The sequence below is a fragment of the Hyla sarda genome, chromosome 1 (genome assembly GCF_029499605.1).
Source record: "Hyla sarda isolate aHylSar1 chromosome 1, aHylSar1.hap1, whole genome shotgun sequence".
Lineage (NCBI taxonomy): Eukaryota > Metazoa > Chordata > Amphibia > Anura > Hylidae > Hyla > Hyla sarda.
In genome coordinates, this window is record NC_079189.1 from 366909481 (window position 1) to 366936602 (window position 27122).

Genomic DNA, 27122 nt, shown 5'->3' on the forward strand with positions numbered 1-27122 from the left:
GAGTAATACGGGGAATGGGAGGACTACAGTACCCAGAAAGATCAGGGTTATTTAGTTTAGAAAAAACGAAGGCTTAGGGGCTACCTAATAACTATGTATAAATATATCAGAGGAAAGTACAGAGATCTCTCCCATGATCTATTTATACCCAGGACTGTATCTATAACAAGGGGTCATCCTCTACGTTTAGAGGAAAGAAGGTTTCTACACCACCACAGACAGGGGTTCTTTATTGTAAGAACAGTGAGACAGGAATTCTCTGCCTGAAATGGTGGTCATGGGAACCTCTAAAAAGGGGTCTGGATGCATTTTTTTTGGAGAACAAGATTATAAGTTATGGATTCTAGATCTATAGGGACAGAACGTTGATCCGGGTATTTATTCTGACTGCCATATTTGTTGTCAGGAAGGAATTTTTACCTCAAGTATGAGGGTTTTTTGCCTTCCTCTGGATCAACTCAGTAGGGACTCAATAGGGTTATAGGTTGAACTTTATGGACTCTCAACTTTATGAACTATGTTACTATAAGGATTGACTTGTGACTGATGGGGGGGGGGGTTGGGACATGATGGGTACTGATCATAGGAAGTCACATAACATCACTTTGCGTAGTGATGTAAGAGCATGAAACAGCTGTTGCCTCATGTTACTAAAACCCTGCGTTTGTTAACCACTGTCTTCATTGCCATCTGCGATCTACACTTCCATGTAAGTTTATAAAAAAAAAAAAAAAAAAAAAAGAAGCTATGTAATGGCGAGTTCTGCAATTCAAAGAAAGCTGTGCCCAGGTCTCATCTGTGAGAGTTCTCCACTATGAATATTGCTGTGAGAAATAAAAAAATAAAAGTCACACTTTAGTCCTCTTGGTGCTTTGCTCACTAGTATAGTTGAGTTGTCAGACTGAAGTGCCATAAAATTAGATGACCGCCTATAAGGCTTACTGTTACTTGCCATGTGTATGGCAGGGTACTGGCTCAGCCATTTCAGTACTATGTTCCTACATGTGCAGACAAGACATTAGCTAATAAACTTCAAAAGGCCTTCATCCAAAGCCAGGATCAAAGACTTCCAATCTCTGGTTGGTAGGTGTGCACTGAACAATGTAAAAGGTACGGCACACAAATAGGCCATCCCCCATTTGAGGCCAATGCTGGCTGTCTCCGTAGCACAGAGTACATTATCACGCAGGTAGTCAATGAATGCCAAGTCTGCATTGTACTAGGTTCTCAAATGCATAAGACAGGGACTTACTAACACTTCTGCAGACTTCGTGCCCGTCGCAAGAAAACTGAAGCTTAGTAACAAGAGCATCAGTCACACCTCCCTGTACGCACATCCTGAATTCTATGCTAGTGTTACTATTGCAAGTCTGGGTAGTGCTTCTCTTCATACAAAATCCTAGTAAACTCCCAGGTGATCAAGAATTAATATTCAGATGCAAATGAAATAAATGTAAAGCTGTGATCCAATTACACGTCAGCCATGCTCCGGGATACTCTACAAGGGCTTAGCCAAATCCCTCACAGAAGATGTCAGGGTCAGTCACTTAATACAAATTGATATACAATTATCCCTTCACAATCTGGTAGATAAGTAAAGAAACCAACCACAGATATGTTAGACCTGTCCACCAAGTGATTCCTCATCTGACAGCTTGTTGCCCAACTTCCCCTTTAAACTGGTATACCAACAGTAAAACCCTTGCTTTGAGGAGACCTACATTTTTCTATAGGGTATTAGAAGTCTAATATTGTAACAACTATTTTTGTTTCTATTCATTTGAATATACTTGTTACTAGTGACTCTCGGCTGCTCACCAAACTGGCCATGCTTGTCCTGTCTCGGGGTCAGCATGCTCATGAGTGAGCCTCTTGTGTACAGAGCCAGTAACAAAGTCCCTCTGCTGGGTCCAGAAAAGTCACTGTGAAACCAGAACTCAAAATCACTGTAGCATGACCATGTTATTTCTGCAGGAATTCAAGAACGTGGTAATACAGGGTACACTGCAGATTGACAATACAGAGCTGAGGAGCCAGTTAGACCACAAATTGTATTATCTACATGGCACTGCTATAAAAAAAATAAGAAAAAAAAAGTGTTAAAGGACATGTCCGGTGCTCACTTTTCTTATTGTATCCGTTCCGGGCTGCGAAAAAAAAAAAAAAAAAAAAAAAATAGCCTTCTCTTACCTGCATACGTTCCCCTGGAGCTTCGGTACAGGTGTTTGGTGCCCCGGCTGTATTCTTCTTACTTCCTGTTAGGCTGAAGCTCCATGTCACGTGCCGGGCTAACAGGAAGTAAGAAGAATACAGCCCGGGGACCGAACACCTGTACCGGAGCACCGGGGGAGCCTAGGCAGGTAAGAGAAAATTTGTTTTCTTTTATTTTTCAGCCCGGAACAGATAAAATAAGAAAAGTGAGCACCGGACATCTCCTTTAAATACAACAGAAAAAAATTTAAAAAAAAAGTTAGGTAACCAATTTGTTGGCTCCAAGAATTTTTCAGCTCAGCACGCGAAAAGTCCAGTGGCTTCCAACCCTTGGCTCTCAAGCATGCTGGAAGTTGTAGTTTGACAGCTGAAGAAGAGAAAGAAAGAAGGAAAAAATAAATAAATAAATAAAAAAAAAAAAAAAAACACACACACACACACACACACACACACACACACACACTTTGCTATATAGCTTCGATTAATTTTGCACTGCCAGCTCCAACTGGAGATAAGGAGAACCAGAGGAGTCAGGAGGGATCAGTAAATGACCATTGTCAAACTGAAGCGACCCATCGTACTGAACAGTATATCTTCAATGATCATATAGATTAGAAGGTGCTAGACATATACACACAAACCTCAAAATGTGTATGTATGTTCCAGCAAAACTTCCAAATTGCTATGAAATTTGGTATGTTATTTATATATCAACAAGAAATATAGTTGAACTAAATTAACCCTAACCCACCCCCTTAGGTTTTTTTTGTTTTGTTTTTATCTTCAGTCCAATGGGAAGTCTATGGGACTTCCAGTACAACTGAATATTAATTCTAGTTACTCTCGGGCTGCAGAGATTGTTCAGGACTTTCAAACCTGCTGGCAGATGCATAGAACAGTTTGCGCTGGGGGAGGGGGGACTCATCTCTGCCATCTCTTGAGACCACCCACTGGGTCGACCAAGCATAGAATGGGCTACCACTGGACTTCAAAGGGTGTCCTTTGAGGGCCTGAGTGTAGAGTAATGTATGTAGAGGTTCTCCTATGCAATATATAACTGAGGATTAAAGACCAAGCACAAGACTGAATAGTGAAGGGGAATATCCCAACTGGTACATGCAGTAAGGAGTATACACACACACACACATATGACATTACACAGCAGGTTCTGAAAACATGGTTCCCATCTAGCATTAGCTGCAACTTACTGCAGAGCCCACATGCGAGAACGGCCCAAGAGAAAGAGGTGACTGAATCATTCCTTGTATCCACGTTACTAGACTAAGCTTTCCAGCTCGCATATGACTCAGGTAAATAGAGTCTCTGCAGTATGTATTAAAGGCTGCGCCTGTTATCCAGAGGGGAAATCCCAGTATAAGATTGTCCCATTACTCTGGGTCATTGACGTATGAATAAGTCTTCAAGGGAAGTTTTCTAAGATTATTATAATTAAAAGAATGGTATCAGGACAAATGCAGTTATGTTCTCACTTTTGTGACGATAGTAAATGCTCATCATGCCATATACAACTACTTGACTGGGGTTGCACTTGAATGGTCTATCAATGTGTGAGCCTGTGAGACAAGCACTGACCCCAGCATGATGACTATCAAAGGCAACCTGTGGTGCACTTTGCTTTATTCAACTACGTGCAGAAGATGGGACAAAAAACGGGAAACAAAGTAAGTACCAGGTGATCCAAAAGTTAGGACGAACTTTAAAAATGAATAATTCGAAAACGAATCAACAAAGAAAGATACGGTTTACACCAAACTGATGGAAAAGAGAACTGGTTTTGTGTGGCAAGGAAAAAAAATAGTTCTGTTGGCGACCAACAGCATTTAGTAGCATTTCATGCCTTATGGCAGACACATTTTGGCGGATGGCAGCTTTCAGTGCTGCTAGTGATGCTGGTTGGTCGCAGTACACTTTTGACTTCAAGAATCCCCACAGCCAAGAGTCACAGGGTGTCAGATCGGGAGATCTTGGAGGCCATGCGTGATTAAAGTAGCGACTGATAATGCGATCCTCCCCAAATGTTGAGCGTAGCAGGCGTTGCACAGGCAGAGCGCCATCTTGCATAAAGGTGACTGTTTGGAATGCCTGTCGCGCTTGCAGTTCAGGAATAATGTTGTTCTGTAACAGTGCTACATATCGCTGACCAGTGACAGAAACTGTTTTGAAACCAGTCGCCAACAGAACGATTTTTTTTTCGTGGCCACACAAAACCAGTTCTCTTTTCCATCAGTTTGGTGCAAACCATATCTTTGTTTCTTGATTAGTTTTCAAATTATTCATTTTTAAAGTTCATCCTGACTTTTGGATTACCCGGTACATAACCTACTTTTATATAATTTAAATTAGCCACAATTTCCTATTGGGCAGCCCTGATAAAAGTACCACAACCTCCCTCCTCAACCATACACCTCTTCCTTTAACTTGACAGCAATTATAAAAAGGGGTACTCCGCTGCTCAGCGTTTGGAACAAACTGCTCCAAACGCTGGAGCCGGGAGCTCGTGACGTCATAGCAAAGCCCCCTCATGACATCATGCCCTGCCCCCTCAATGCAAGTCTTTGCAGCTGTCACGCCCCCTCCCTTAGACTTGCATTGAGGGGCAGGGTGTGACATCATGAGGTGGCGGGGCTATGACATGAGCTACCAGCGCCGGCTCCAGCTTCGGAACAGTTTGTTCCAGACACTGAACAGCAGAGAACCCCTTTAAGGTCAGCAAAAGCCAGCATATGGGGCTGTCAAGAGATGGGATGGTGCAGGGAGACTGGGCACTCGTGATTGGGCCCGTAAATGGCCTAGTTTACATATTCCAAAAAGTGGGTTCTCTCCTTACAAACCTCATTTCCCATGAATAAAGGTATGCTTATTCATGATGTTCAAGCCCTTACCTGCCATTGTGAAATATAGCAAAGAGCTTTCAGATTTCCTATGAATCACATGTGAAGCACAAAATCCCATTAATGTATTGGATTGCTACCTTGAAATACTAAAGTCTGATTATTCTAACACTGTGATTAAATATGAAAATCTACATATATATGATGTACATCTGTTCTTTACATTGTGTAAATGGTATCCCTTTAACTGTGTCATGCTACTAAAATGAAGATACATATTCCAGTTATTTTATTTTTTTTAAACTAACTTATTGACTGCTATGGGATAAACTTAACTTATACAGGTCTGTTTGCTGTGTATTAAAAAAAAGTCTAAGAGACATACCAAAACACTATAATTACATACACACAATATATATATATCAGTGTGTGTGCTTGTTCCAGCATCACGTCCAAATGGCTAAAGATATTAACATGAAACTTGGCACACGTTACTTATATGTCAACAACAAACATAGGATGGTTCATTTAACCCTTAATCACCCCTATTTGCCTGGGTTGGGGTTTTTGTTTAAAGTCCCATACAAGTCTATGAAATCTAGAGAGAGAGGAGAAGGCGCCTCATGTGCGGGATCAGCAGATCTTATGAGTGGGGGAGGGGAGATATTCCCAAGCCGCTTACCAAAGCTGGTTGTGCGCCCACACACACACCAAGGCCTAGCATGAAATGTATGTATCGGTCCACTGCAGCCCTCCTTAGTAGAATTGGAACAAGGATGAGATGACCGTAGAGTCAGGAGTTTGTCCGGCGCAGAAAGGAACAGTCAGGAAGCAGAATAAAATCAAGGGATTTATTGAATGCAATGCGTTTCGCTGCGCATGCGCAGCTTCTTCAGGCAGCTGTGCATGCGCAGCGAAACGCATTGCATTCAATAAATCCCTTGATTTTATTCTGCTTCCTGACTGTTCCTTTCTGCGCCGGACAAACTCCTGACTCTACGGTCATCTCATCCTTGTTCCCATACAAGTCTATGGGAAATATAGGTTACTGCATAACTTCCAAATGGCTGGAGATATTTCGATAATACTCGGTCACATATTACTTATATGTCAAATAAAAAGATATGATAGTTAAGTTAACCCTTACATAAAAAAAGATGGGTTTTTGTTTCCAGACCCATGCGAGTATACGGGACTTCCAGTACCTTGCTCCGCATCTCCTGGTGAGTATGTCAATCTGGCTTGCAAACCACACCCCATCTCACAAAGAGGGGGACGGGATAAGTCAAAAACTTCCTCCTTTGTTGATTTTCCTCCCCAACAAGGATGAGGAAAGAAAAAACGGGCAACTCCAGGTACTCAGCTAGTGTGAATATGTATGTGTATGTATGTGCAAGTCATTTTTTTTTTATTATACACATGAACAATTTTCTCTTCTTGAATGGCATTAATATGGTTCAGCTATATAGAAGTGGGTATGTGTCCTAATTCTTAGTCACGGACGCTATAAATGACATTACACTAGTAATATATCATTACTGAAGAGGTATAGAACATGATTGATGCCATCAAGGCTTTGATTATACTGGAAGGCTTGTAAAGAGCTAGTCATGTGACCTCAGGAATTCCAGACATGGTCCTGTAATTGTAGAACATGTCCTTCAAGACAGGCTCCAGACAGGAGAGGATGGATCAGCCTGTGCCTACCACCTACACCACATCCGCCCCCTCATCCCAATCCATGGATACTAATACCAGACAGAAAAGCAACATTGGGGGAGGGTATGCTGATACTTCACAGCCGTGGTGGGGGATGCTGGAAGAGAAGAAAAAAAAAAAAAAAAAAAAAAAAAACACACACACACACAAGATTTTAAAATGAGTTAATCTGTACATTGTTTCTTGTAATCTCACCCTAGCCCTGTGCTGGAATAGGGAATGCTCTCCGCAGGGCACGGGTTAACCCCCCCCTGTACAATTAAGAGATGCCAGTAATTTGTAATCACCCTTTAGAGGAGAAGTCGGCGTGACCTGAAGCAACCTTAAAGACAAATGCAGCACGTCACTGGCAGGATGCCACTGGTCACATGGGGGGGGCAGACCCAATTTCTGTACTGTTACATTCCTTACAGATCCTACAGTAACCATGTAGTATCAAGGCCAGAATGCAATCCAGCCTGTCCCACAATGATACTTTACATGACAAAGCCAGCTCTGTTGAGACTTCTCCCTACCCTCCATTCCCAGGATTTGAAGCGCAGGGGAACATTGGGGGGGGGGGGGGGGGGGGGGTGAATACAAAGGAGCAAACCAGGGACACTGGTATCAAGGCACAGGCTGATGGGAGAACTGGCCTGTCTGCATTACAGCTGCCTGGGGTCACAATGATCTCCATTGTGTCTGCCCGGATCTGCTCCACTCTCAGGTGCCAGGATACTACGGCCATGAATACAATACATTGGAGGTGCTGCCATAGGTTCAGGCTGCCATAAAACAGCTCAGGATGAGGCCATAGGAGAGTGGTTTCCAAACTGTGGACCTACAGCTGTTGCAAAACTACAACTCCCAGTATGCCCAGACAAGCCAACAGCTGTCCGTGCATGCTGGGAGTTGTAGTTTTGCAACAGCTGTAGGTACACAGTTTTTTAGACCACTGCTATCTGAAGCAGTTGCTGCTAAAACCATTCCAGCAATGGAAGCAGAGAGGGCCAACACTGTCTATACTCATCCCTGGCTGATAACAGGACAAGACCGTCCCCTTAGGCCCCTTTCACACTATAAAAATACCTCCGTTATAAAAAAATCGTGAAAATCAGCCGTTAGAAAATCCCATTATAGTCTATGGGATTTTTCCAATAGCCGTTTAACCCGTTAATAACAGCAGTTATTGTGTGACCGGCGATTGTAACAGGAGAAATGGTGCATGCACTATTTCTTCCGTCCATTCGCCCGTCACAAAATAACGGCTGTTAACGGGTTAAAACGGCTATTGGAAAAATCCCATAGACTATAATGGGGATTTTCTAACGGCTGATTTTCACGATTTTTTTTATGACGGATGTTTATAATGGAGGTATTTTTATAGTGTGAAAGGGGCTTTAGACCTCTGTCCCTTTAGGATACGTTCACACATATGCAGGATTTTCTGCTGCAGATTTCAGTGTATACTAAATGATTGAGCCCAGCTTCTAATCTGCAGTAACCAAATCCTGTATGTGTGAACGTACCCTTAAAGTACAAAGTTCACAGATAAGTTTCACATGACAACACAGGGCAGTAATGGCAGCCTATGATCATGTGACATGACCCATTTCAAACACCCCCCCCCCCCCCCCCTCTTCCATAGAATGGAATCCCTCCTTAGAGCAGAAGGCTCATGTATAGAAATCAGGGGGACCGGCTAGGACCACCACTAGGTGTCAGCACCCAAAAAAAATAAATAAATAAAACGCCACCCCCAGACACTAACCTGCAGAGTGCGGTGACAGCGGCTGGTGAGAGGCTCTCGGGCCTGAAGGGGTGCAACGTGACGTCACTCCACTCACTCTCAATGACGTCACTGCTGTCTCCCGTCTTGACCGTCCCTATGTGTCATACCCCGGAAAGCTGGGGCTTTTTCGTAGCCGAGTGAAAACGTCCAACCGCGCCGTGACAGCCGCAATGTGACGTCTCCACCTCCAAAAGCAAGAACACAAGTCACCCCCCCTCCGCTGTTGTCCCGCACAGGAACTGCCGCAGTGAAGCACACGGGACTCACCACCGACTGACCCGGGGGGAGTGCGAGGAGGAGTCCCCTAGCGCTGCTGCTGCCTCTGCTATTATTAGTGGGCGGGGCACTAGCGCCTGCCATGGCCAATAGGAACGTGAGAAAAACGGCTACGTCACAGTCTAAAACTCAAAGGCGGGATGAGACAAGCTCTACCAATGAGATGACGAGCGTCCTGCCGCGCCAGCCAATCACAGAGCGTCTTGACCGTGCTTGCTTCGCTAAACTGGGTTTGTGTATGGAGAGGTGGGCTGTGACGTTTTCTTGACGGGCAGAGCCATCGTCCAATGGGATGGAGCTCACCGATAAGTCACTGGCCAGTAGCTGAGTCTATCATGGGAACTGTGAGTACGGGTGCCTAAGTGGGTCAATTCTTCCGGCATGAGTTCTCAGAGGGGAAACGTGCAGCGGTCCAGGCCTCAGAAGCACCGGAATGTGACGGTTTTTAAGAATGACAAGTATGACAACAGTGCTAAAACCAAGGTGAGGCCGGGGGTGAGTGGACAGCCCGTCTGTAGTGACTTTAGTGGCCTTAAAGGAGTACTCCGGTGGAAAACCATTTTTTTTAAATCAACTGGGGCCAGAAAGTTAAACAGATTTGTAAATAACTTCTATTAAAAAATAATAATAATGTTTTACCCTTCCAATACTTTTTAGCGGCTGTATGCTACACAGGAAATACTTTTCTCTTTGAATTTCTTTTCTGTCTGACCACAGTGCTCTCTGCTGACACCTCTGTCCGTGTCAGGAACTATCCAGAGCTGAATAGGTTTGCTATGGGGATTTTCTCCTGCTCTGGACAGTTCCTGATACGGGCATCAGGTGTCAGCAGAGAGCACTGTGGTCAAGACAAAACAGAAATTCAAAAGAATTTCCTCTGTAGCATACATCAGCTGAAAAGTACTGGAAGGGTGAAGATTTTTTAATAGAAGTCATTTACAAATATGTTTACCTTTCTGGCACCAGTTGATTAAAAAAAAAAAAGGGGTGCATCATTTAGTTACAAATTCCCTACTGCTTGGGATCAAACAAACAAGTCAGCTGTGCCCACTATTAATTCTTACTGTGTCTACCACAGTGCTTTCAGACCAGTGTGTCATCAGCTGTTGCAAAACTACAACTCCCACCATACCCAGACAGCCGTAGGCTGTCTGGGCATACTAGGAGTTGTAGTTTTGCAACAGCTGGAGGCACACTGGTTGAGAAACACTAGTCTAGCACCACCATTCTGATCTTCTCTGCCATTCTTTGTTAATATGGTTGTATTGCCCATATACCCCCGCCACCACTGCCATCAATCCCTGGTCACAAATCTGCCAGGTATTTCAGTACCAGGAGTCGGAATAGGGGCATCCAAATCTGCAAAGATTCCACAATAACCTTTTTGGACAAGTCCAAAACCTAAAAAAAAAAAAAAAACTGTCTAATTTACTGCTTTTTAAAGGGGTTATCCACCATAGGGTGATATTAGTAGGTACCTGGCAGGCAGTAATGGACATGTTTAGGGAGGATCTGTGCTTGTCTTGGGGCTAAATGGCTATGTGTGAGATTACGGCTGGGCGGTATGAGAAAATGTGTGTATCACAGCATTTTTGTAACTTTCGGCAATTTCACGGTATATAACGGTATTTCCTCCTACTCCCCTCCCCCCCAAAAAAAAATTATCAGCCCAGCGCTGCGCTGTTCTGCACCCCCCCCCCCCCAATTAATTATCAGCCCAGCGCTGCCCCCATACTCACATGTCACCCGCTAGCACTGCCCTCCTCGTGCTGTTTGTTGCGGCCGCCGGCACTGACACAAGGTAAACAAAATAAACTCACGCATGTTCCGACATCGGCCTTACGCTAGGGACGGGAATGTCAGACAGCCGTCAGCCTATCACCGGCCGCAGCGATGTTCCGCCTCGGCCGCTGATAGGCTGAGCCCATTGTTATGTAAGAAGCTCTGGGTGGCTTCTTACATGACAGTGGGCTCAGCCTATCACCGGCCGAGGCGGAACATCGCTGCGGCCGGTGATAGGCTGATGGCTGTCTGACGTTCCATTCCCTAGGAAGCAGATGAGGCCGGTACCGGACCAACGGGAGGTGAGTTAAAGTTTATTTTGTTTATTTTTTGCAGCCCGGGCATAGGGCACAGTATAGACCAGTGGTCTTCAACCTGCCGACCTCCAGATGTTGCAAAACTACAACTCCCAGCATGCATGCTGAGAGGTAGTTTTGCAACATCTGGAGGTCCGCAGGTTGAAGACCACTGGTATAGAGTGTCAGCGCCGGCAGCCGCAACAAACATGAGGATGAGGAGGGCAGCGCATGCGGGTGACTTGTGATTAGTTCCCCGATGGGGACAGCGCTAGGCTGATAATTAATTGGGGGGCAGAACAGCGCTCGCGGGCCACATATGATTAGTTCCCCGATGTGGGGACAGCGCAGCGCTGGGCTAATTCATTCATTCATTCCCCAGGGGGAGGGGCCAAACCGGTATTGCGGTATGGGTTAAAATTCATATCGTGCAGCACAAAAATGTCGGTATTCGGTATGAACCGGTATACCGCCCAGCCCTATGTGAGATTACCATAACACTGTGGATAGCGTTTTGTGAACTGGTATTTCCTGTTTGAGTCTTTCTTTCTTTTTTCACTACAAATCCCACAATTCCATTTTCCTCCCTTCCACAAATCAGCCACCCCACCCATTGAAACATAAATGAGCTGCATCCATTCAAAAGACCTGTGGTTTTCAATCATGGCGCCTAGAGCTTTTGTATTAGTTGCAGATTAATCTCTCCCTCCAAGCGATCCCTCCACCCATTGAAGCAGACAGGCTCCCTGTCATCAGCTGACTAGTGAGTCAGGTCTCGGGACACATTGCAACCTGGGAAAAACCTGAGACAATAGTCATTTTGTATGCTTATAAAAATAAGTATTGGGGTGAAAATCACATAAGAATTGTGAGAAAACTGTCACACACAGGTACAGACACTATATTATGAACTACACTTTACAGCCCCTGTAGCCTAGTCAAGTAAAAGAAATTCCTGGAATACCCCTTTAATGGAACTTGAACGTCAACCTATCCCTTGAAAATAAGACATATCTCCAGAGTTGTGCCGCACATCTTCCATATGACCCCGAGCCCTTTTTCTAATTAATAGGACTCATGCAAAGAACTCCCTGGGCATCTTTATGGTTGCCTTGGCAATCTGACCACCCAGCATCGAACTATGCAGAACACGTGGCACAGCAACTCTGGAGGTACACTTTAAAATTGTGCTTTTTTGGCTGAGACTGAGCCAGTATTCATATTCATTAAAAAAGTACTTTTATCTCTACTTGTCATAAGCCTAAAATTGCAAAACTTAGGTTAAGTTCACACTGTGTTAAAGGGGTACTCCACTGGAAAACTTTTTAATTTTTTTTAATAAGGGCAAAATGGGGAAAATGTGCGATTGCGATTATGGGCCTAAATATTGTGCTTTTGATATGCGATGTAATATAATAAATAGATGGTGAAATCCCGCCATTTCATGTCCAATCTCCTCCATTTTACAACTATCCACTCATTTTATGCCCATTTCACATCTCCCCATTTAATTTCTATCTCCCCCCCGTCACATTCTCCCCTTATGGTCACATCTTCTCCAATCACACTTCCCCCCCCCCCCCCAGTGTCACATTCCCCCTGCCACATTCTCCCCCTCCCCCTGCCACATTCTCCCCACCCTCTCCCGGTCACATTCTCTCTTCCCCCCCCCCCCCCCCTCTCCTGGTCACATTCTCTCTCCCCCCCCCCCCTCTCCCAGTCACATTTCTCCCCCCCCCCCCCTGTAAAATTACCTCCCCTCCTGTCATATTCTCCCCTCCCCCCCCCCCCCCCCAGTCACATTCTCCCCCCTGTAGGTAGCTTTTTGTACTGCAGCAATACACTGGGTTTCCCGGACTGTTTTCAAATCTTCTGCTGGATACAGGAAATCCAGTGTGTTTGCTGCCAAAAAAGACCTTTCCCCATCAGCCAATCACTGGCTTGACACGTGACACTGCTGCGGCCAGTGATTGGCTGAAAAGGGAAAGGACCTACTACTTGTAACTACTACTTGGTAAAGAAGAGACGCCGGACCGCACAGACACGAATGGCATCTGCAGGGACCGGAAGTAGGTGAGCAAAAGTTTTTTTTTTTTTTTTTTTTTTTTTACTACCTGCGCCCTTTTACTTAGCTCAGTGTTTTTCTACCAGGGTGCCTCCAGCTGTTGTGAAACTACTACTACTAGCATGCCCGGAGAGCCTGCTGGGAGTTGTAGTTTTGCAACAACTGGAGGCACCCTGGTTGGGAAACACTGACTTTTAGAATTAAAATTTGTTTATACTTACTATGGCAGGCCCCTGCCTGCAGCAGCACACGGGAGCCTGCCCGAGCAAATAATCGCAAGTTTTCCCGGGGGGCCGTATCGCTATATCGCAAAAAGCAAAAATCGTGATTCGATTGCTTTTGCGATATATCGTGCAGCCCTATTTTAAATCAACTGATGCCAGAAAGTTAAACAGATTTGTAAATTACTTCTATAAAATAAATTGTTCCAGTACTTATTAGCGTCTGTATACTACAGAGGAAGTTCTTTTCTGTTTGAATTTCATTTCTGTCACGACCACAGTGCTCTCCGCTGACACTTCTGTCCATTTTAGGAACTGTCCTGAGCAGCATATGTTTGCTGTGGGGATTTGCTCCTACTCTGGACAGTTCCTGACATGGACAGAGGTGTCAGCAGAGAGCACTGTGGTCAGACAGAAAATAAATCAAAAAAGAAAAGAAATTCCATTGTAGTATACAGCTACTAATAAGTACTGGGGGGGGGGATTAAGATTTTTTTTTATATAAGTAATTTACAAATCTTTAACTTTCTGGCATCAGTTTATAAAAAAAAGTCTCTGGAGGGCTCTTTGAGGACAAGCCACCATGCTGTCCATTTGTGGGAGTGTTGAGCGGTGGTCATGGTCTGTGGCCTCTCATAACTCCAGCAGAACTCCCAAGTCACAACTTCATTTGTCAGCTCCCTCACTGCTCAAAGACACATCTGATAATTGTATCTGGAGGGGATCAAATTATTGGGGCTGGGGGTTACCGACAGATATGATAGCTTGTAGTGCCCTTATTACCGTGGATACAGGAACACACATTTTATTCCACCTTTCCACAGCAGAAGAAATGTGCTTTATAGTGCAGTATTACCAACAAAGGTTAATGCCTCTTACAATATAGCACTTATCAGAGGAGGTTGTGCCAACCATGCACTATAATCATCAGGATGTATGAACAAGAATAAATGTCCTTCTGCTGCCTTATTCAGGTTAACAGACACACAAAGTTCTCCTCCCAGGCATAACAGGACAAAGTAGGCGCTAAATGGGCATCCACACGTAGGAAAGTAGACACCTAGAATGCAACGCATTTCGCAGCTTACAGCTGCTTTGTCAGGCTTTGTGCAGTTAGCCCATAAATAGTCAGATGTTTCTGCCATGGAAATTTCACCGCGGGCACAGGGCAGTAGAATACCACTGAAAACATTGGACTCTGTTGCAACTGAATTTCCGAGCGAAATTTTTCTGCCGGATTCCCCTTGGAAATTCCGCCATGTGAACATAGCTTAAGGGGTAGATTTACTACAAACTGGCATTTTACACACTTAAGCTAATCTGACTGGTAGTACCCCTGCTCCTGATTTTTGAGGTGCATCTTGTGGCTGCCCATGCTCCTCCTGAGCTTGAATATTCTTCAGTGCACCAAATAGAGCATATGCTAACCGCCGCTTGGGAGTGCACAACAACAAAAACTACAAGGCCAGCAGACTAAATAAAAATAGCGCAAAATTAGATGACAACTTCAGCGCAACGTAAAAACACACTACATGCAGTTTTGTAGGTGCATGTCAGTTGATAAATTCCCCCTTAGCGTCCTAGGGAATTTCTCAGCTGTAGAGCTGGATTTGAGTCACTCCTGATGATCTAGATGAAACAGTAAGGCTATGTTCACACGGGAGAATGTCCACATGAAAAAAATTCTGCGCTTAAATTGCCCTGACAGCGGAGTGACGGCAGACCATGCCGCTGCTAGAACCACTCAGAAATGTGACGCCTCATATACCGCATTGCATTTCCATGCCGACTCTGCAGAAAGAATAGACCTGTCTATTCTTTCTGTGGAGTCCGGAATTGGGATTTCGGCAGCAGATATTCTGCAGTGTGCACAGTGCAGCAGAATTCCATTTATATTAATGGGACTCTGCTACTGCAGAATCTCAGTGCGGAATTCTAATGAGGAATTCTGCATGGAAATTCCATCATGTGAACATAGCCTAACAGATGATCTAGATAAACCAGGCGAGAGACCCATATAGAACGGAATAAGTTATAACCTTTGTCCCAGGAAGTTGGAGAGGCTGCAAACACTTGACATTTCAAACAACTGGTTTTTCCACCTGAACAGCAAGAAGTGTCAGTGTCTTAGCGCAATGTAAATTGGGTGAAATGCATCTTTTAAATCTGTTTTGATAAGAAAGAAATCTTACACCAATAGATTCCTTTACCCTGAGACATTTTCTACACAAAACATTTTTGCTTCAACATATTTGTTGAGGGATCTGACTATGAGAGCTGTCTGCACAGATCCATCTAGTTCAAGAAACGTGGATCACCCTACCTTTTTCAAAGGGGTATTCTGAGAAACTGAAACTTATCCCCTATCCAAAGCATAGGGGCAGAGACAGTTAAATACTTAGTGTGGCCCGGGGCAAAATTAGAAAAAAGAGGCCCCAAAAGCTAATATATTGCACTAAGAAGGCAAAAAAGTTTAGTCAGCCACCAATTGTGCAAGTTCTCCCACTTAAGATGAGGGGCCTGTAATTTTCAACATAGGTATACCTAAACTATGAGAGACAGAATGAGAAAAAAAAATCCATAAAATCACATTGTCTGATTTTTTTTTTTTTTTTTTATTTGCAAATTATGGTGGAATATAAGTGTTTGGTCACCTACAAACAAGCAAGATTTCTGTCTCTCACAGACCTGTAACTTCTTTAAGATTCTCCTCTGTCCTCCACTTGTTACCTGTATTAATGGCACCTGTTTGAACTTGTTATCAGTATAAAAGACACCTGTCCACAACCACAAACAGTCACACTCCAAACTCCACTATGGCCAAGACCATAGAGCTGTCAAAGGACACCGGAAACAAAATTGTAGACCTGCACCAGGCTGGAAACACTGAATCTGCCATAGGCAAGCAGCTTGGTGTGAAGATATCAACTATGGGAGCAATTATTAGAAAATGGAAGACATACAAGACCACTGAAAATCTCCCTCGCTCTGGGGCTCCACGCAAGTTCTCACCCCGTGGTGTCAAAATGATCACAAGAACGGTGAGCAAAAATCCCAGAACCACATGGGGGAACCTAGTGAAGCTGGGACCAAAGTAACAAAGGCTACCATCAGTAACACACTACGCAGCCAGGGACTCAAATCATGCAGTGCCAGACATGTCCCCCTGCGTAATCCAGTACATGTCTGAGCCCGTCCAAAGTTTGCTACAGAGCGTTTGGATGATCCCGAAGAGTATTGGGAGAATGTCATATAGTCAGATGAAACCAAAGTAGAACTTTTTGGTGAAAACTCAACTGGTCGTGTTTGGAAGAGAAAGAATGCTGAGTTGCATCCAAAGAACACCATACCTACTGTGAAGCATGGGGGTGGAAACATCATGCTTTGAGCTGTTTTTCTGCTAAGGGACCAGGACGACTGACCCGTGTAAAGGAAAGAATGAATGGGGCCATGTATCATGAGATTTTGAGTGAAAACCTCCTTCCATCAGCAAGGGCATTGAAGATGAAACGTGGCTGAGTCTTTCAGCATGACAATGATCCCAAACACTCCTCCTGGGAAAAGGAGTGGCTTCGTAAGAAACATTTCAAGGTCCTGGAGTGGCCTAGCCAGTCTCCAGATCTCAACCCAAAAGAAAACCTTTTGGAGGGAGTTGAAAGTCTGTGTTGCCCAACGACAGCCACAAAACATCACTGCTCTAGAGGAGATCTGCATGGAGGAATGGGCCAAAATCCCAGCAACAGTGTGTGAAAACCTTGTGAAGACTTAGGGTAGGTTCAGACTACGGAATCTCCGGGCAGAAAATTTCCGCCCCGAGATTCCGAGTGCGGCCAGCGCTGACTGAATCAGTCGGCGCTAGGACCGCGTGGACACTGCAGTATCCAATAGACTGCAATGTATTCCACGCGGATTTCCACCTGAAGAAAGAGCAACGCCATTCCAAGCGGATTTTCCGTTCACAAATTCCGCTTCACAAATTCCGAAGTGTGAATTTGTGAACGGAAACCCATTCACTACACTATACATTTTAGCAAGCGGAATTTCCGCCTGCAATTTCAAAGCGGAATTGCAGGCGGAAATTCCGTAGTCTGAACCTAGCCTTACAGAAAACGTTTGACCAACAAAAGGTATATAGCAAAGTATTGAGATTAACTTTTGTTATTGACCAAATACTTATTTTCCACCATAATTTGCAAATAAATTCTTAAAAAATCAGACAATGTGATTTTTCTGGATTTTTGTCTCTCATAGATGAGGTATACCTATGATGAAAATTACAGGCCTCTCTCTTTTTAAGAGGAAGAACTTGCACAATTGGTGGCTAAATGCTTTTTTGCCCCACTGTAGTAAATTCAGGAGGAGACATGCCAGGAGTGTTGCTAGTTTATTTAGGGGCCCAAGCCACAAGGTATATGGCTCCCTAGTTACATAAAATTTACTAGACACCTAATACCACTATATTGTTACTAAATAATATCCACTATACATAGACCAATGTTCTCACACACAGTGATCATATACCAGCTATATGCTGGCGCTCTTCAGACTGAATAAGTGATTACAGTGCAGTTACATCCAGAGACTCACAGGTGACGTCTTCTCTGATTGGAGTTTTTCATGGCGGTCTGAGACAGAGTTCTTCCGGTCCAAGACTTGTCTTAACGGAATCTGCCGGACACACATTTTAGGCTCCTTGCTCCAACACAATCCTCATCCCTATGCTGACTCCCCATCTATATTACCAAACATAGTAATAATGACCCCATATAGTGGTAGGCCCCTAATAAAAATGGGCCATACACCATATTAGCCACATACTCTGCAGTCACCCTGGACTGGAGGCTCTGAAATACTTGTAGTCTCTGCAGAACATCATTCTCTCAGTATGAGGTTCTGCATCAACAGGGCACTTTGCAGAGCATTACGTTATGTGCACTGCTATTCACCCTTGTTCATATACTGTTCATATCCAATCATTACTACCTTCCCACTGAGCTATTACTGTGCTCTGCCTTGAAGGAATGAGGTTCTGCATCAGCTTTAAAGAGTACCTGTCATCAATCCATATTTTCTAAACTAACTCAGATTATATTCCCTAACTACTCCAAACACCCCTCCTGCCTTTAAAAAAAAACTATCCCGTGCTTTTGAAAGCTGTATATCATACCTTTCCCCCTTGTTCACATTGTGAGAGCTCCCGGCAGGAGAAAGTGGGCGTTCCCCAGCAGGCGCAAAGTCACTGAAGCCTGCGAGAGCTGTGCCTCACCATGCCCAACACACACTTTCTGAGTTTGGTCTCCTACTAGGCGGGGAGGAGACCAAACTAACTGTTTGACTTATGCAGGGAACAGAATAGAGCCACCTAGTGGCTGTTTTTTCAATCCCATGAAAGGGAAACTGTCACCAGTTCCCCCGCACTATAACCAATACACTGTGTTATAGTGCGGATAAACAGGAGACCAATACGGGGTCTTGAACTGCTATACCTACCTGCAGTCCGGAGCCCCACTCTTCCAAAAGTCCCCCTGTTCCAGCGCTGACTTGCGCTTTGAGGCAGGCTTGCCAGCTAGATTTAAATATTCACAAGCGCCGGTCACGTGAGCGCTCAGTAGGCACGAGCGCTCACATGACTGGCACTCTAGCCGGAGGGCCTGCCTCAAAGCGCAAGTCAGCGATGAAAGAGGGGGACCTTCGGAGGAGCGGGGCTCCAGACTGCAGGTAGGTATAGCAGTCAGAGACCATGCATCGGTCTCCTCCTGTGCACCTGAACTATAACCCTATGTATTGGGTTATAGTGTGAGGGAGTTGGTGACCGTTTTCCTTTAAATATAAATGCTGAGATTTTTAACAGCAAGTAAATAGCAAAGTGTCTTATAATTTACATAAGGAACAATATATTAAAAGTTTATTTTGGTGACAGGTACACTTTAAAGTGTGTAGGAATCTATACTATGCCTTGTGAAATTGGGATTCTGCCGCAGCTATAACAAAGTAAAAGAGTTTGGTATTTTTTTTATTACAGATGAAACACTTATGACTGTGACACACGGGGAAGATGAGGGGACAGTAATTACTGTGACGCTGGGGGAGAGGTGAGGGGACAGTAATCTCTGACATAGGGAGAGATAAGAGGACACTAATTACTGTGACACGGGGGGGGGGGGCAGATGAGACGACACTAATGCCTGTGACAGGGAGAGATGAGTGGACACTAATGACTTGACCATATGATGTCCTGTTGCCTGACATAATGTGCGACATCCTGGCTTGAAACTTTTTTTTTTCTGGCTCCCTGGTTCTTAACAAATTTTCCAAGCTTTGATTTAACCCCGTTAAAGGGGTACTCCACCCCTAGACATCTTATCCCCTATCCAAGGATAGGGGATAAGATGTCTGATCACAGGGGTCCCGCCGCTCTGTACAGTAATGAAAGCGGGGTGTTGCAGCCGATATCCCGGGGGTCCCCAGCGGCGGGACCCCCGCCATCTGACATCTTATCCCCTATCCTTTTTATTTCTTAGTTTTTTTTTTCCTTTTCACAACAAAATCCTTTTTTCTTTTTTGTGTTGCATTGTTCTGACAGCCATGACTTTTTTTAATTCTTTATCCAACGCCATTGTGTGAGAACTTATTTTTTGTGGGATGAGCTGTTTTTCTTGTGTTTTTGGTGCAATTTATGTGATACATGCTACCTTTTTGATCGTTTTTATAGAATTTTTTTGGACCAAAATTAGTGATTCTTGCACCTTTTTGTTGTTTTTTATTTATTTTTTTTTATTTTTTTTTTTATTACGGTGTTCACTAAGGGGGATAATTAACTTTATCGCTTTATAAGACAAGTCATTAAGAACATGGCAGTACCTATTATTATGTATAGGTTTTGTATTTTTTTGTTTTTTCATTATACGAAATTATTGGGAATGGGGTGTTTTTATTTTATTTCTTTACTTTTTACCTGTTCTACTATGCTGCAGTACATCTGTACATTTCCTGGGTCTGCAATGCTACCATAATGCCTTTACACCTGTGCAGCAGGAATATGGGACACTTGTTTCCTGGAATAGCTGAAAGCAAAATGCTGGTGGCTACTTTATGACCAACCTATTGTTGGGGACCCTCCATAAGAAACAAAAGTACTCTTTAGAGGAGACAAGCCCATTGAAAAGTCATATTGGGGGAGATTTATCAAAACCTGTCCAGAGGAAAAGTTGCTGAGTTGCCCATAGCAACCAATCAGATCACTTCTTTCATTTTGCAGAGGCCTTGTTATAGGAAAACTGTCACCCGTTCACCCACACAAAAACCCAATACACCAAGTTATAGTGTGGGTGAACAGGAGACCATTCCAGGGTTTCTGACCAATATACGTACCAGAATTCCGGCACCCGATCCCTCTGAAATTCCACGCTGGAGACGGGCTCGTCAGCTGGATTTGAATATTCATGGGCACTGGTCACGTGAGCGCTCAGTTGGCACAAGCACTCACGTGACCAGCCGGCGGGTCCGCCTCCAGTGCACAATTTAGCGCCGGAAGAAGCTGAACTTCAGATGGACCGGGCGCCGGAATGCAAGTACATATATCAGTCAGAGACCCGGCATCGGTCTCCTGTTCACCCACACTATAATCGGGTGTATTGGGTTTAGTGTGGGTGAACAGGTGACTGTTTGTTTTTCTTTAAAAATTAAAGAAGCAATCTGATTGGTTGCTACGGGCAACTCAGTAACGTTTCCTCTGGACAGGTTTTGATAAATTTTCCCCATTGTGTAACCAATTTGCAAAGCCTCCTAAGTTGTCCTATTTAGGATGTATTCTTCTCCACAATAAGTATTGGAATGTCATAAAAACCTTTCCTTTCCATGTTTCATAATGGTGTATTAACATAAGTTATGTTAGTTTTTATATAGATTTTGGTAATCATGGCAAAATCTTTAATTTATTTTAAAAATGTAGAGAAGTAATTTCATTTTATGGATCTGTTCACATAGCAAGATGTTTCCTGCTGCATGTTTGAATTGGGGTGGGCTCTCAATGGCAGATCTTCAGCAGTATAATTTACACTGCAGTAAATCCGCAGCAGATCCCATTAAAGTCAATGTAATCTGCTGCAGATTTTTCTTAGCATTCCACTGCCGAAAATCAGCTGTGGAGCGCACACCCCGGTTAAAACTCGCAGCAAAAAAAAAAACACGCTGCCTTTTGGCAGTTAATTTACTCTGTGAGCAGACCGTAAAACTGTATATTTTAGTTAGCGTTGCAGCTCTTACGTGACTATTACAGCTGCCCACTTCTTACATAATGATATCAATGAATATGAGCCTTCTATCATTAAAGGGGGTACTCCCCTGGAAAACATTTATTTTAAATCAACTGCTGCCAAGTTAAACAGACTTGTAAATTACTTCTATTTAAAAATCTTAATCCTTCCAGTACTTATCAGCTGCTACATGCTCCACAGGAAGTTCTTTGCTTTTTGAATTTTTTTTCTGTCTGACTACAGTGCTCTCTGCTGACACCTGTGTCCATGTCAGGAACTGTCCAGAGCAGGAGAGGTTTGCTATGGGGATTTGCTCCTACTCTGGACAGTTCCTAAAATGGACAGAAGTGTCAGCAGAGAGCACTGTGGTCAGACAGAAAGGAAATTCAAAAAGAAAAGAACTTCCTCTGGAACACACAACAGCTTGGAGTGTTAAGATTTTTAAATAGAAGTAATTTTACAAATCCGTTTAACTTTCTGGAGCCAGTTGATTTACAAACACTTTTTTTTTTTTTTTTCCAGTGGAGTACCCCTTTAACTGAATTGATATTTCTCCCCCTGTGAGATTGCTGATCTATAAGAACACAAACAGGGACTTCATCTCTGCTATATTTACCTCTCCTAACAAGGGATCTAATGTTTGTATTTTTATTATTCGATACTTGTCAGAGAATGGTGCAGTAATCGAGCGCAATGTAACAGTTATTACTTTCATTTTTTTTTATAAATTAAGGTAAAGATGTGTTTCCATTTGGGCCACAAGGCTGTACCAGGGTCTATGGGGGAGAATTATCAATACCTGTGCAGAGGAAAACTTGCACAGTTGCCCATAGCAACCAATCAGATTGCTGCTTTCATTTTTTACAGGCCTTCATAAAAATTAAAGAAGCAAGCTGATTGGTTGCTATGGGCAACTGAGCAAGTTTTCCTCTGCACAGGTTTTGATAAATCTCCCCCTATGTCACTACTTTTGGTATTTTCTATGGTAGGAAAGTGCAATCTGCAGAAAACTATGGGGAAGGGGGATTGTTGTTTTTTAGCCTATGTCAACTGGGCATGTGTTCTGTTATTCCCAAAGGGGAAAAGTACCTTCTTCTTCTTTTACTTCTTCTTTAACTTTAACTGCATAGAGGGTAAAGTTAAAGGGGTACTCTGCCCCTAGGCATCTTATTCCCTATACAAAGGATAAGATGTCTGATCAGCGGCGGGACCCCCGCGATCTTCGTGCTACTCTCGACGTTCGTTTAGAGGGTCAGGTTCAGTGCCGGAGGCTCGTGACGTCACGGCCGTGCCCAGCTCGTGATGTCACGGCCAAGCCCCCTTAATGCAAGTCCTATAAACTTGCATTGAGGGGGCATGGCTGTGGACGTCACGAGCTTCCGCCCCCGCATCACTAGTCATCCAGCACAGAGCAAAGTTTTGGTGGCTCAGCAGAGATAGTGAGGGTCCCCAGTGGCGGGACACCTGCAATCAGACCACTTATGCCCTAAGGGGATAAGATGTCCGGGAGCGGAGTACCCCTTTAAACTTACGTTAGAATAATTTTTTTTTTTTTATGGCTTTTTTTTTTATGGCTTTTTCACAGGTTTTTGCCACAAATGTCATAACTGTGAAAAAACTGCAGCAGCTTTGCCTGGGTTCTGAATATCAGTGTAAAAGAACAGCAACAAAATTGTGGTCAAAAAAGTATGTCTTGTCATGAAGCATAAAAAATACACTTAAAATGGGCACTGTCCTTTAAAATAAATTTTGATATACTGTAGACCAGGGCTTGACAAATTTGTAATATATCTAGGAGTCAGCAAAAAAAAAGTTAGGAGCCAGGAGGCCGCACATTATGTAACATTACTTCATATGATTAGTTATTAGTTTCCCTCATCTCTCCTGTAAACAAATGAAAAAAGAAAAGGCCCAAGGAGGCGCCTAGTGCATTACCCTAAAAATTTCAAAAACCACGTAAAGTGGGGATACGTAAGGGGTCTAATGAATGGCCGCTCACCTGGAGCGTATAATAATACGCGTATAACCTCAGTCTGAGGTAATGGAGGAATCCGTGCAAGCCTACAGGTCTTCAGGATGGATCCAAAGGGAGATCCTGTTGGTGAACTTGGTATTGGAAAAAATGACCTTTCATCAGGCGCTCGGGATCCAAGGAGATCTCACAACCAGGTCATGGTGGTGGATAAGAATTCAAGCTTTATTAGTATACAACAACGCGTTTTGGGGTTAGCATACCCCTTCAGATTGACAGATTTGTACAGTACAGTGCAACAGAGCTTTTTATACACACATTATTGAAAAACAAAATGGTGGCAGGGTCATAGGTTCAGGATGGGAGGTACAGCAATAGCAATAAAAATGCAAAAAAACTGGGAACTGGATGTTTAGATTGACTCTTGTACTTTGTACCTATACATAGGGATGACAGTAACTTCAAATAAAGAGAAAGAAATGTGCTTTATTAGGTAATGTAAAGCAGAGGTATATTACTTGATCCGGTTCATGTACTGAATGGAGGCTTGATGCGCACTCGCTATGAACATAGCCGTGCGCTCCACGGCATGTAAACAACGGGCGCATGTCACCGCTCTGTTTATAAACAGAGCGGAGATGCGGCGTGTAAGTTACTAGGGATGCGTCGCTAAGGAGCGGGTCCCTGAAAAAAAACTTTGACAGTAGACACACCACTAGATAAACGATGTTGCAATTTTATTACCACCTTTTCTAATAATAATAAAGACATTACTTCTATACTTGCCAAACATTGGAACATTCTTTTAAATGATCCTTTTTTACAAAAAACTCTTCCTCCTAAACCACAAGTTACTTTTCGGCGAGCACGTTCCCTAAAAAAACATACTCGCCCCAAGTAACTTAAAAACTCTGCAAAATAAACCTTCCAACTTTTTACAAAAGAATGGTTTTGTTTTAAGTGTAATCACACGTGCTGTAAATGCTGTGTAAATTTAACGCATATGACAAGAGTTTCACTCTGCGGTCACCAAAGAAATTTTTCCTATCAAATGACATATATCCTGCGACTCCCAATATGTTGTATACCTCTTACAGTGCCCGTGCGGCCTGCAATACGTAGGCCGCACTACACAGTGTTTAAGAAATCGGATCAACAAACACCGTAGCAATGTAACCCTCAAGCACCAGCTTCACAGTGTGTCGCGCCATGCTTCTTTATATCATGAGGGCGATTTTTCGGCCTTCAAGGTATCTGCCATAGAACAGATCAATAAAGATGTCCCTCAGCGATTCAACATGCTTAGGCAACGTGAACATTTTTGGATATTCAAATTACGCACACTCCAGCCCCTAGGTTTAAATGAATTTATTGAGAGTAACTTGTGAGTATAGCTGTGCGGAAGTATTTACAAAAAAACTTTTTTTTCCTATTTTATGAGCTATTTGTGGACTAATGTGTGGTTTTTATAGAATTTTATATATCTTCATACATCCCCACATGAAGTCTCTTATATTATCCATTTATTTATTTTTTATACATATTTATTGCTTATATACTACAATATTTATTTATTTGCATATATTTATATACTATCCAGTCATTGTCATTTTATTAACTGATTCACTCAATTTTCATTTATATATGCACCCTTTTTCAAGGTACACTATATGATTTGTGTTAATACAAACTTATGACAGTCTATTTTGTTTTAAACATTCATGTACTACGTTCATTCCTACATACCAAGCAAACTGTGCCGTTAGAACTTCCTTCCACACACTAGATATATAGTTTCTTTCTATCTGACATACACAGAGCAGCGCTAAACCGTGCGCTCTCTCTGTAACACAATATCTTCAGGGACCCGCTCCTTAGCGACGCGTCCCTAGTAACTTACACGCCGCATCTCCGCTCTGTTTATAAACAGAGCGGTGACATGCGCCCATTGTTTACATGCCGTGGAGCGCACGGCTATGTTCACAACGAGTGCGCATCAAGCCTCCATTCAGTACATGAACCGGATCAAGTAATATACCTCTGCTTTACATAACCTAATAAAGCACATTTCTTTCTCTTTATTTGAAGTTACTGTCAGTAAAGTACAAGAGTCAATCTAAACATCCAGTTCCCAGTTTTTTTTGCATTTTTATTGCTATTGCTGTACCTCCCATCCTGAACCTATGACCCTGCCACCATTTTGTTTTTCAATCAATGTGTGTATAAAAAGCTCTCTGTTGCACTGTACTGTACAAATCTATCAATCTGAAGAAGGGGTATGCTAACCCCAAAACGCGTTGTTGTATACTAATAAAGCTTGAATTCTTATTCACCTCCATGACCTGGTTTTGAGATCTCCTTGGATCCCCGAGCGCCTGATGAAAGGTCATTTTTTCAAATACCAAGTTCATCTCCCCTGTGTCACAGTCATTACCGTCCCCTCATCTCTCCACCTGTGTGTCAGCCATTGCTGCCCACTCATCTCCCACCTGTGTGTCAGTTATTAATGTCCCCTCATTTCCCCCTGTGTGTCCTCTCATCATTACCTCGACCTTCGTTCCCACGCTGATCCCCCGTTCTGCCTCCGGGGTTTAACAGATGCTCCTGTGTTCAACAAGGGCTGTCAAAAACCTGGGCGCCACCATGAAATTCTTGTAGTAGAGTGCCAGCATGAAATTCTTAGTCATCATGGCGACTTGGCGCACAGTATTTTTTTCAGTTGGGGTATTAATGGGGATAATTATTCTCCCTTACTTTGACGATTGCCAAATCAAAACCCATCCTATCCTCCTATCTACAGGTTGCATGTCAGATTTTACAGGATTAATTGGATTATCAACTTCCAGAAAGCAGACCTCCAGCCACCAGCAAGATCCTTCTGGGGTTTTTATAAATGTAAAAAAACTGATGTACTTTTCCCCAGGAGAAGAAAGCTTTTCTTTTGAGAAAAATCTCATTTTACAGGTTTCAGTTCAGGCCCTATAAGCTATATAAATACAAATCAAAGATAAAGAGTACTTGAACTATCATATATGATTCTACATGGGATCCTTGCAGACTAAATAAAGCCAGATATTCCCACAGAAGAATACATTCAACTACATAAACATTCTTGCACATGGAGACACCAAATCCAGCATATGTCTCACCAATCCCAACGTGTTTCCCCCTGAATATAGAAACAATTGTGGGGTTCATCAGGGGACATAGGTTGAAGGTAAAGTATATAGTTGATAAGGCTGCAAACAATAATAAAAAGCCAAGGATGTCAGCCAGTTGGTGTAGATAACCAGGTCCATAATGGGACCACTCACTGAGCACTGGGTAATGGTGAAGACCAATGATGCAAGGATAAAGATATAAATCCTCTGCCTCGGGCAGCAGTGTGGAAACTGCCAACTCCCTTCTTTAATCTATCCATTTGGTGCCCAAAATCCTGGTAGTTGAAATCCAGTGCCAGACAGCAACCCACCCAGAGCACCATTCAGGTAATGGAGAATGGACAGTAGGATGTATAAAGCAGGGTAATTATAAATGAGGACACTTTCATCAAAAACAACCTAGACTTAAATATATAAATGAAAGATGGCTATGCAGGGATATATGATGGATAAATGTGCCTTGGTGAATGTATAGATATATACACAATGTAAGTATACCTCAGTAAATAACATTAGATAGGAGTCCCTACCTATCTAATGC

General features: G+C 43.2%; 2 protein-coding genes across 6 annotated transcripts in view; one reads left to right on the forward strand and one right to left on the reverse strand.

Moving 5' to 3' along the window:
- ABHD17B (abhydrolase domain containing 17B, depalmitoylase) overlaps positions 1–8928 on the reverse strand; it is a 50251-nt gene extending 41323 nt beyond the window's left edge. The window contains exon 1 of one of the 2 annotated variants that reach the window (XM_056523089.1): positions 8821–8928. The gene's annotated coding sequence lies outside the window, so the exon portion shown is untranslated. Of the gene's footprint in view, positions 1–8532 lie in introns of both variants that reach the window. The other variant, XM_056523088.1, reaches the window with a different exon arrangement.
- A 134-nt stretch (positions 8929–9062) lies between these two features.
- The window catches only part of C1H9orf85 (chromosome 1 C9orf85 homolog), a 49614-nt gene continuing 31554 nt past the window's right edge, over positions 9063–27122 (forward strand). Inside the window, exon 1 of one of the 4 annotated variants that reach the window (XM_056523090.1) lies at positions 9063–9324. In XM_056523090.1, the coding sequence (XP_056379065.1) occupies positions 9211–9324 (114 nt within the window). In that variant the 5' untranslated portion in view covers positions 9063–9210. Of the gene's footprint in view, positions 9325–22338; positions 22434–26423; positions 26638–27122 lie in introns of those variants that run through there. The other 3 variants (XM_056523091.1, XM_056523093.1, XM_056523092.1) reach the window with 3 other exon arrangements.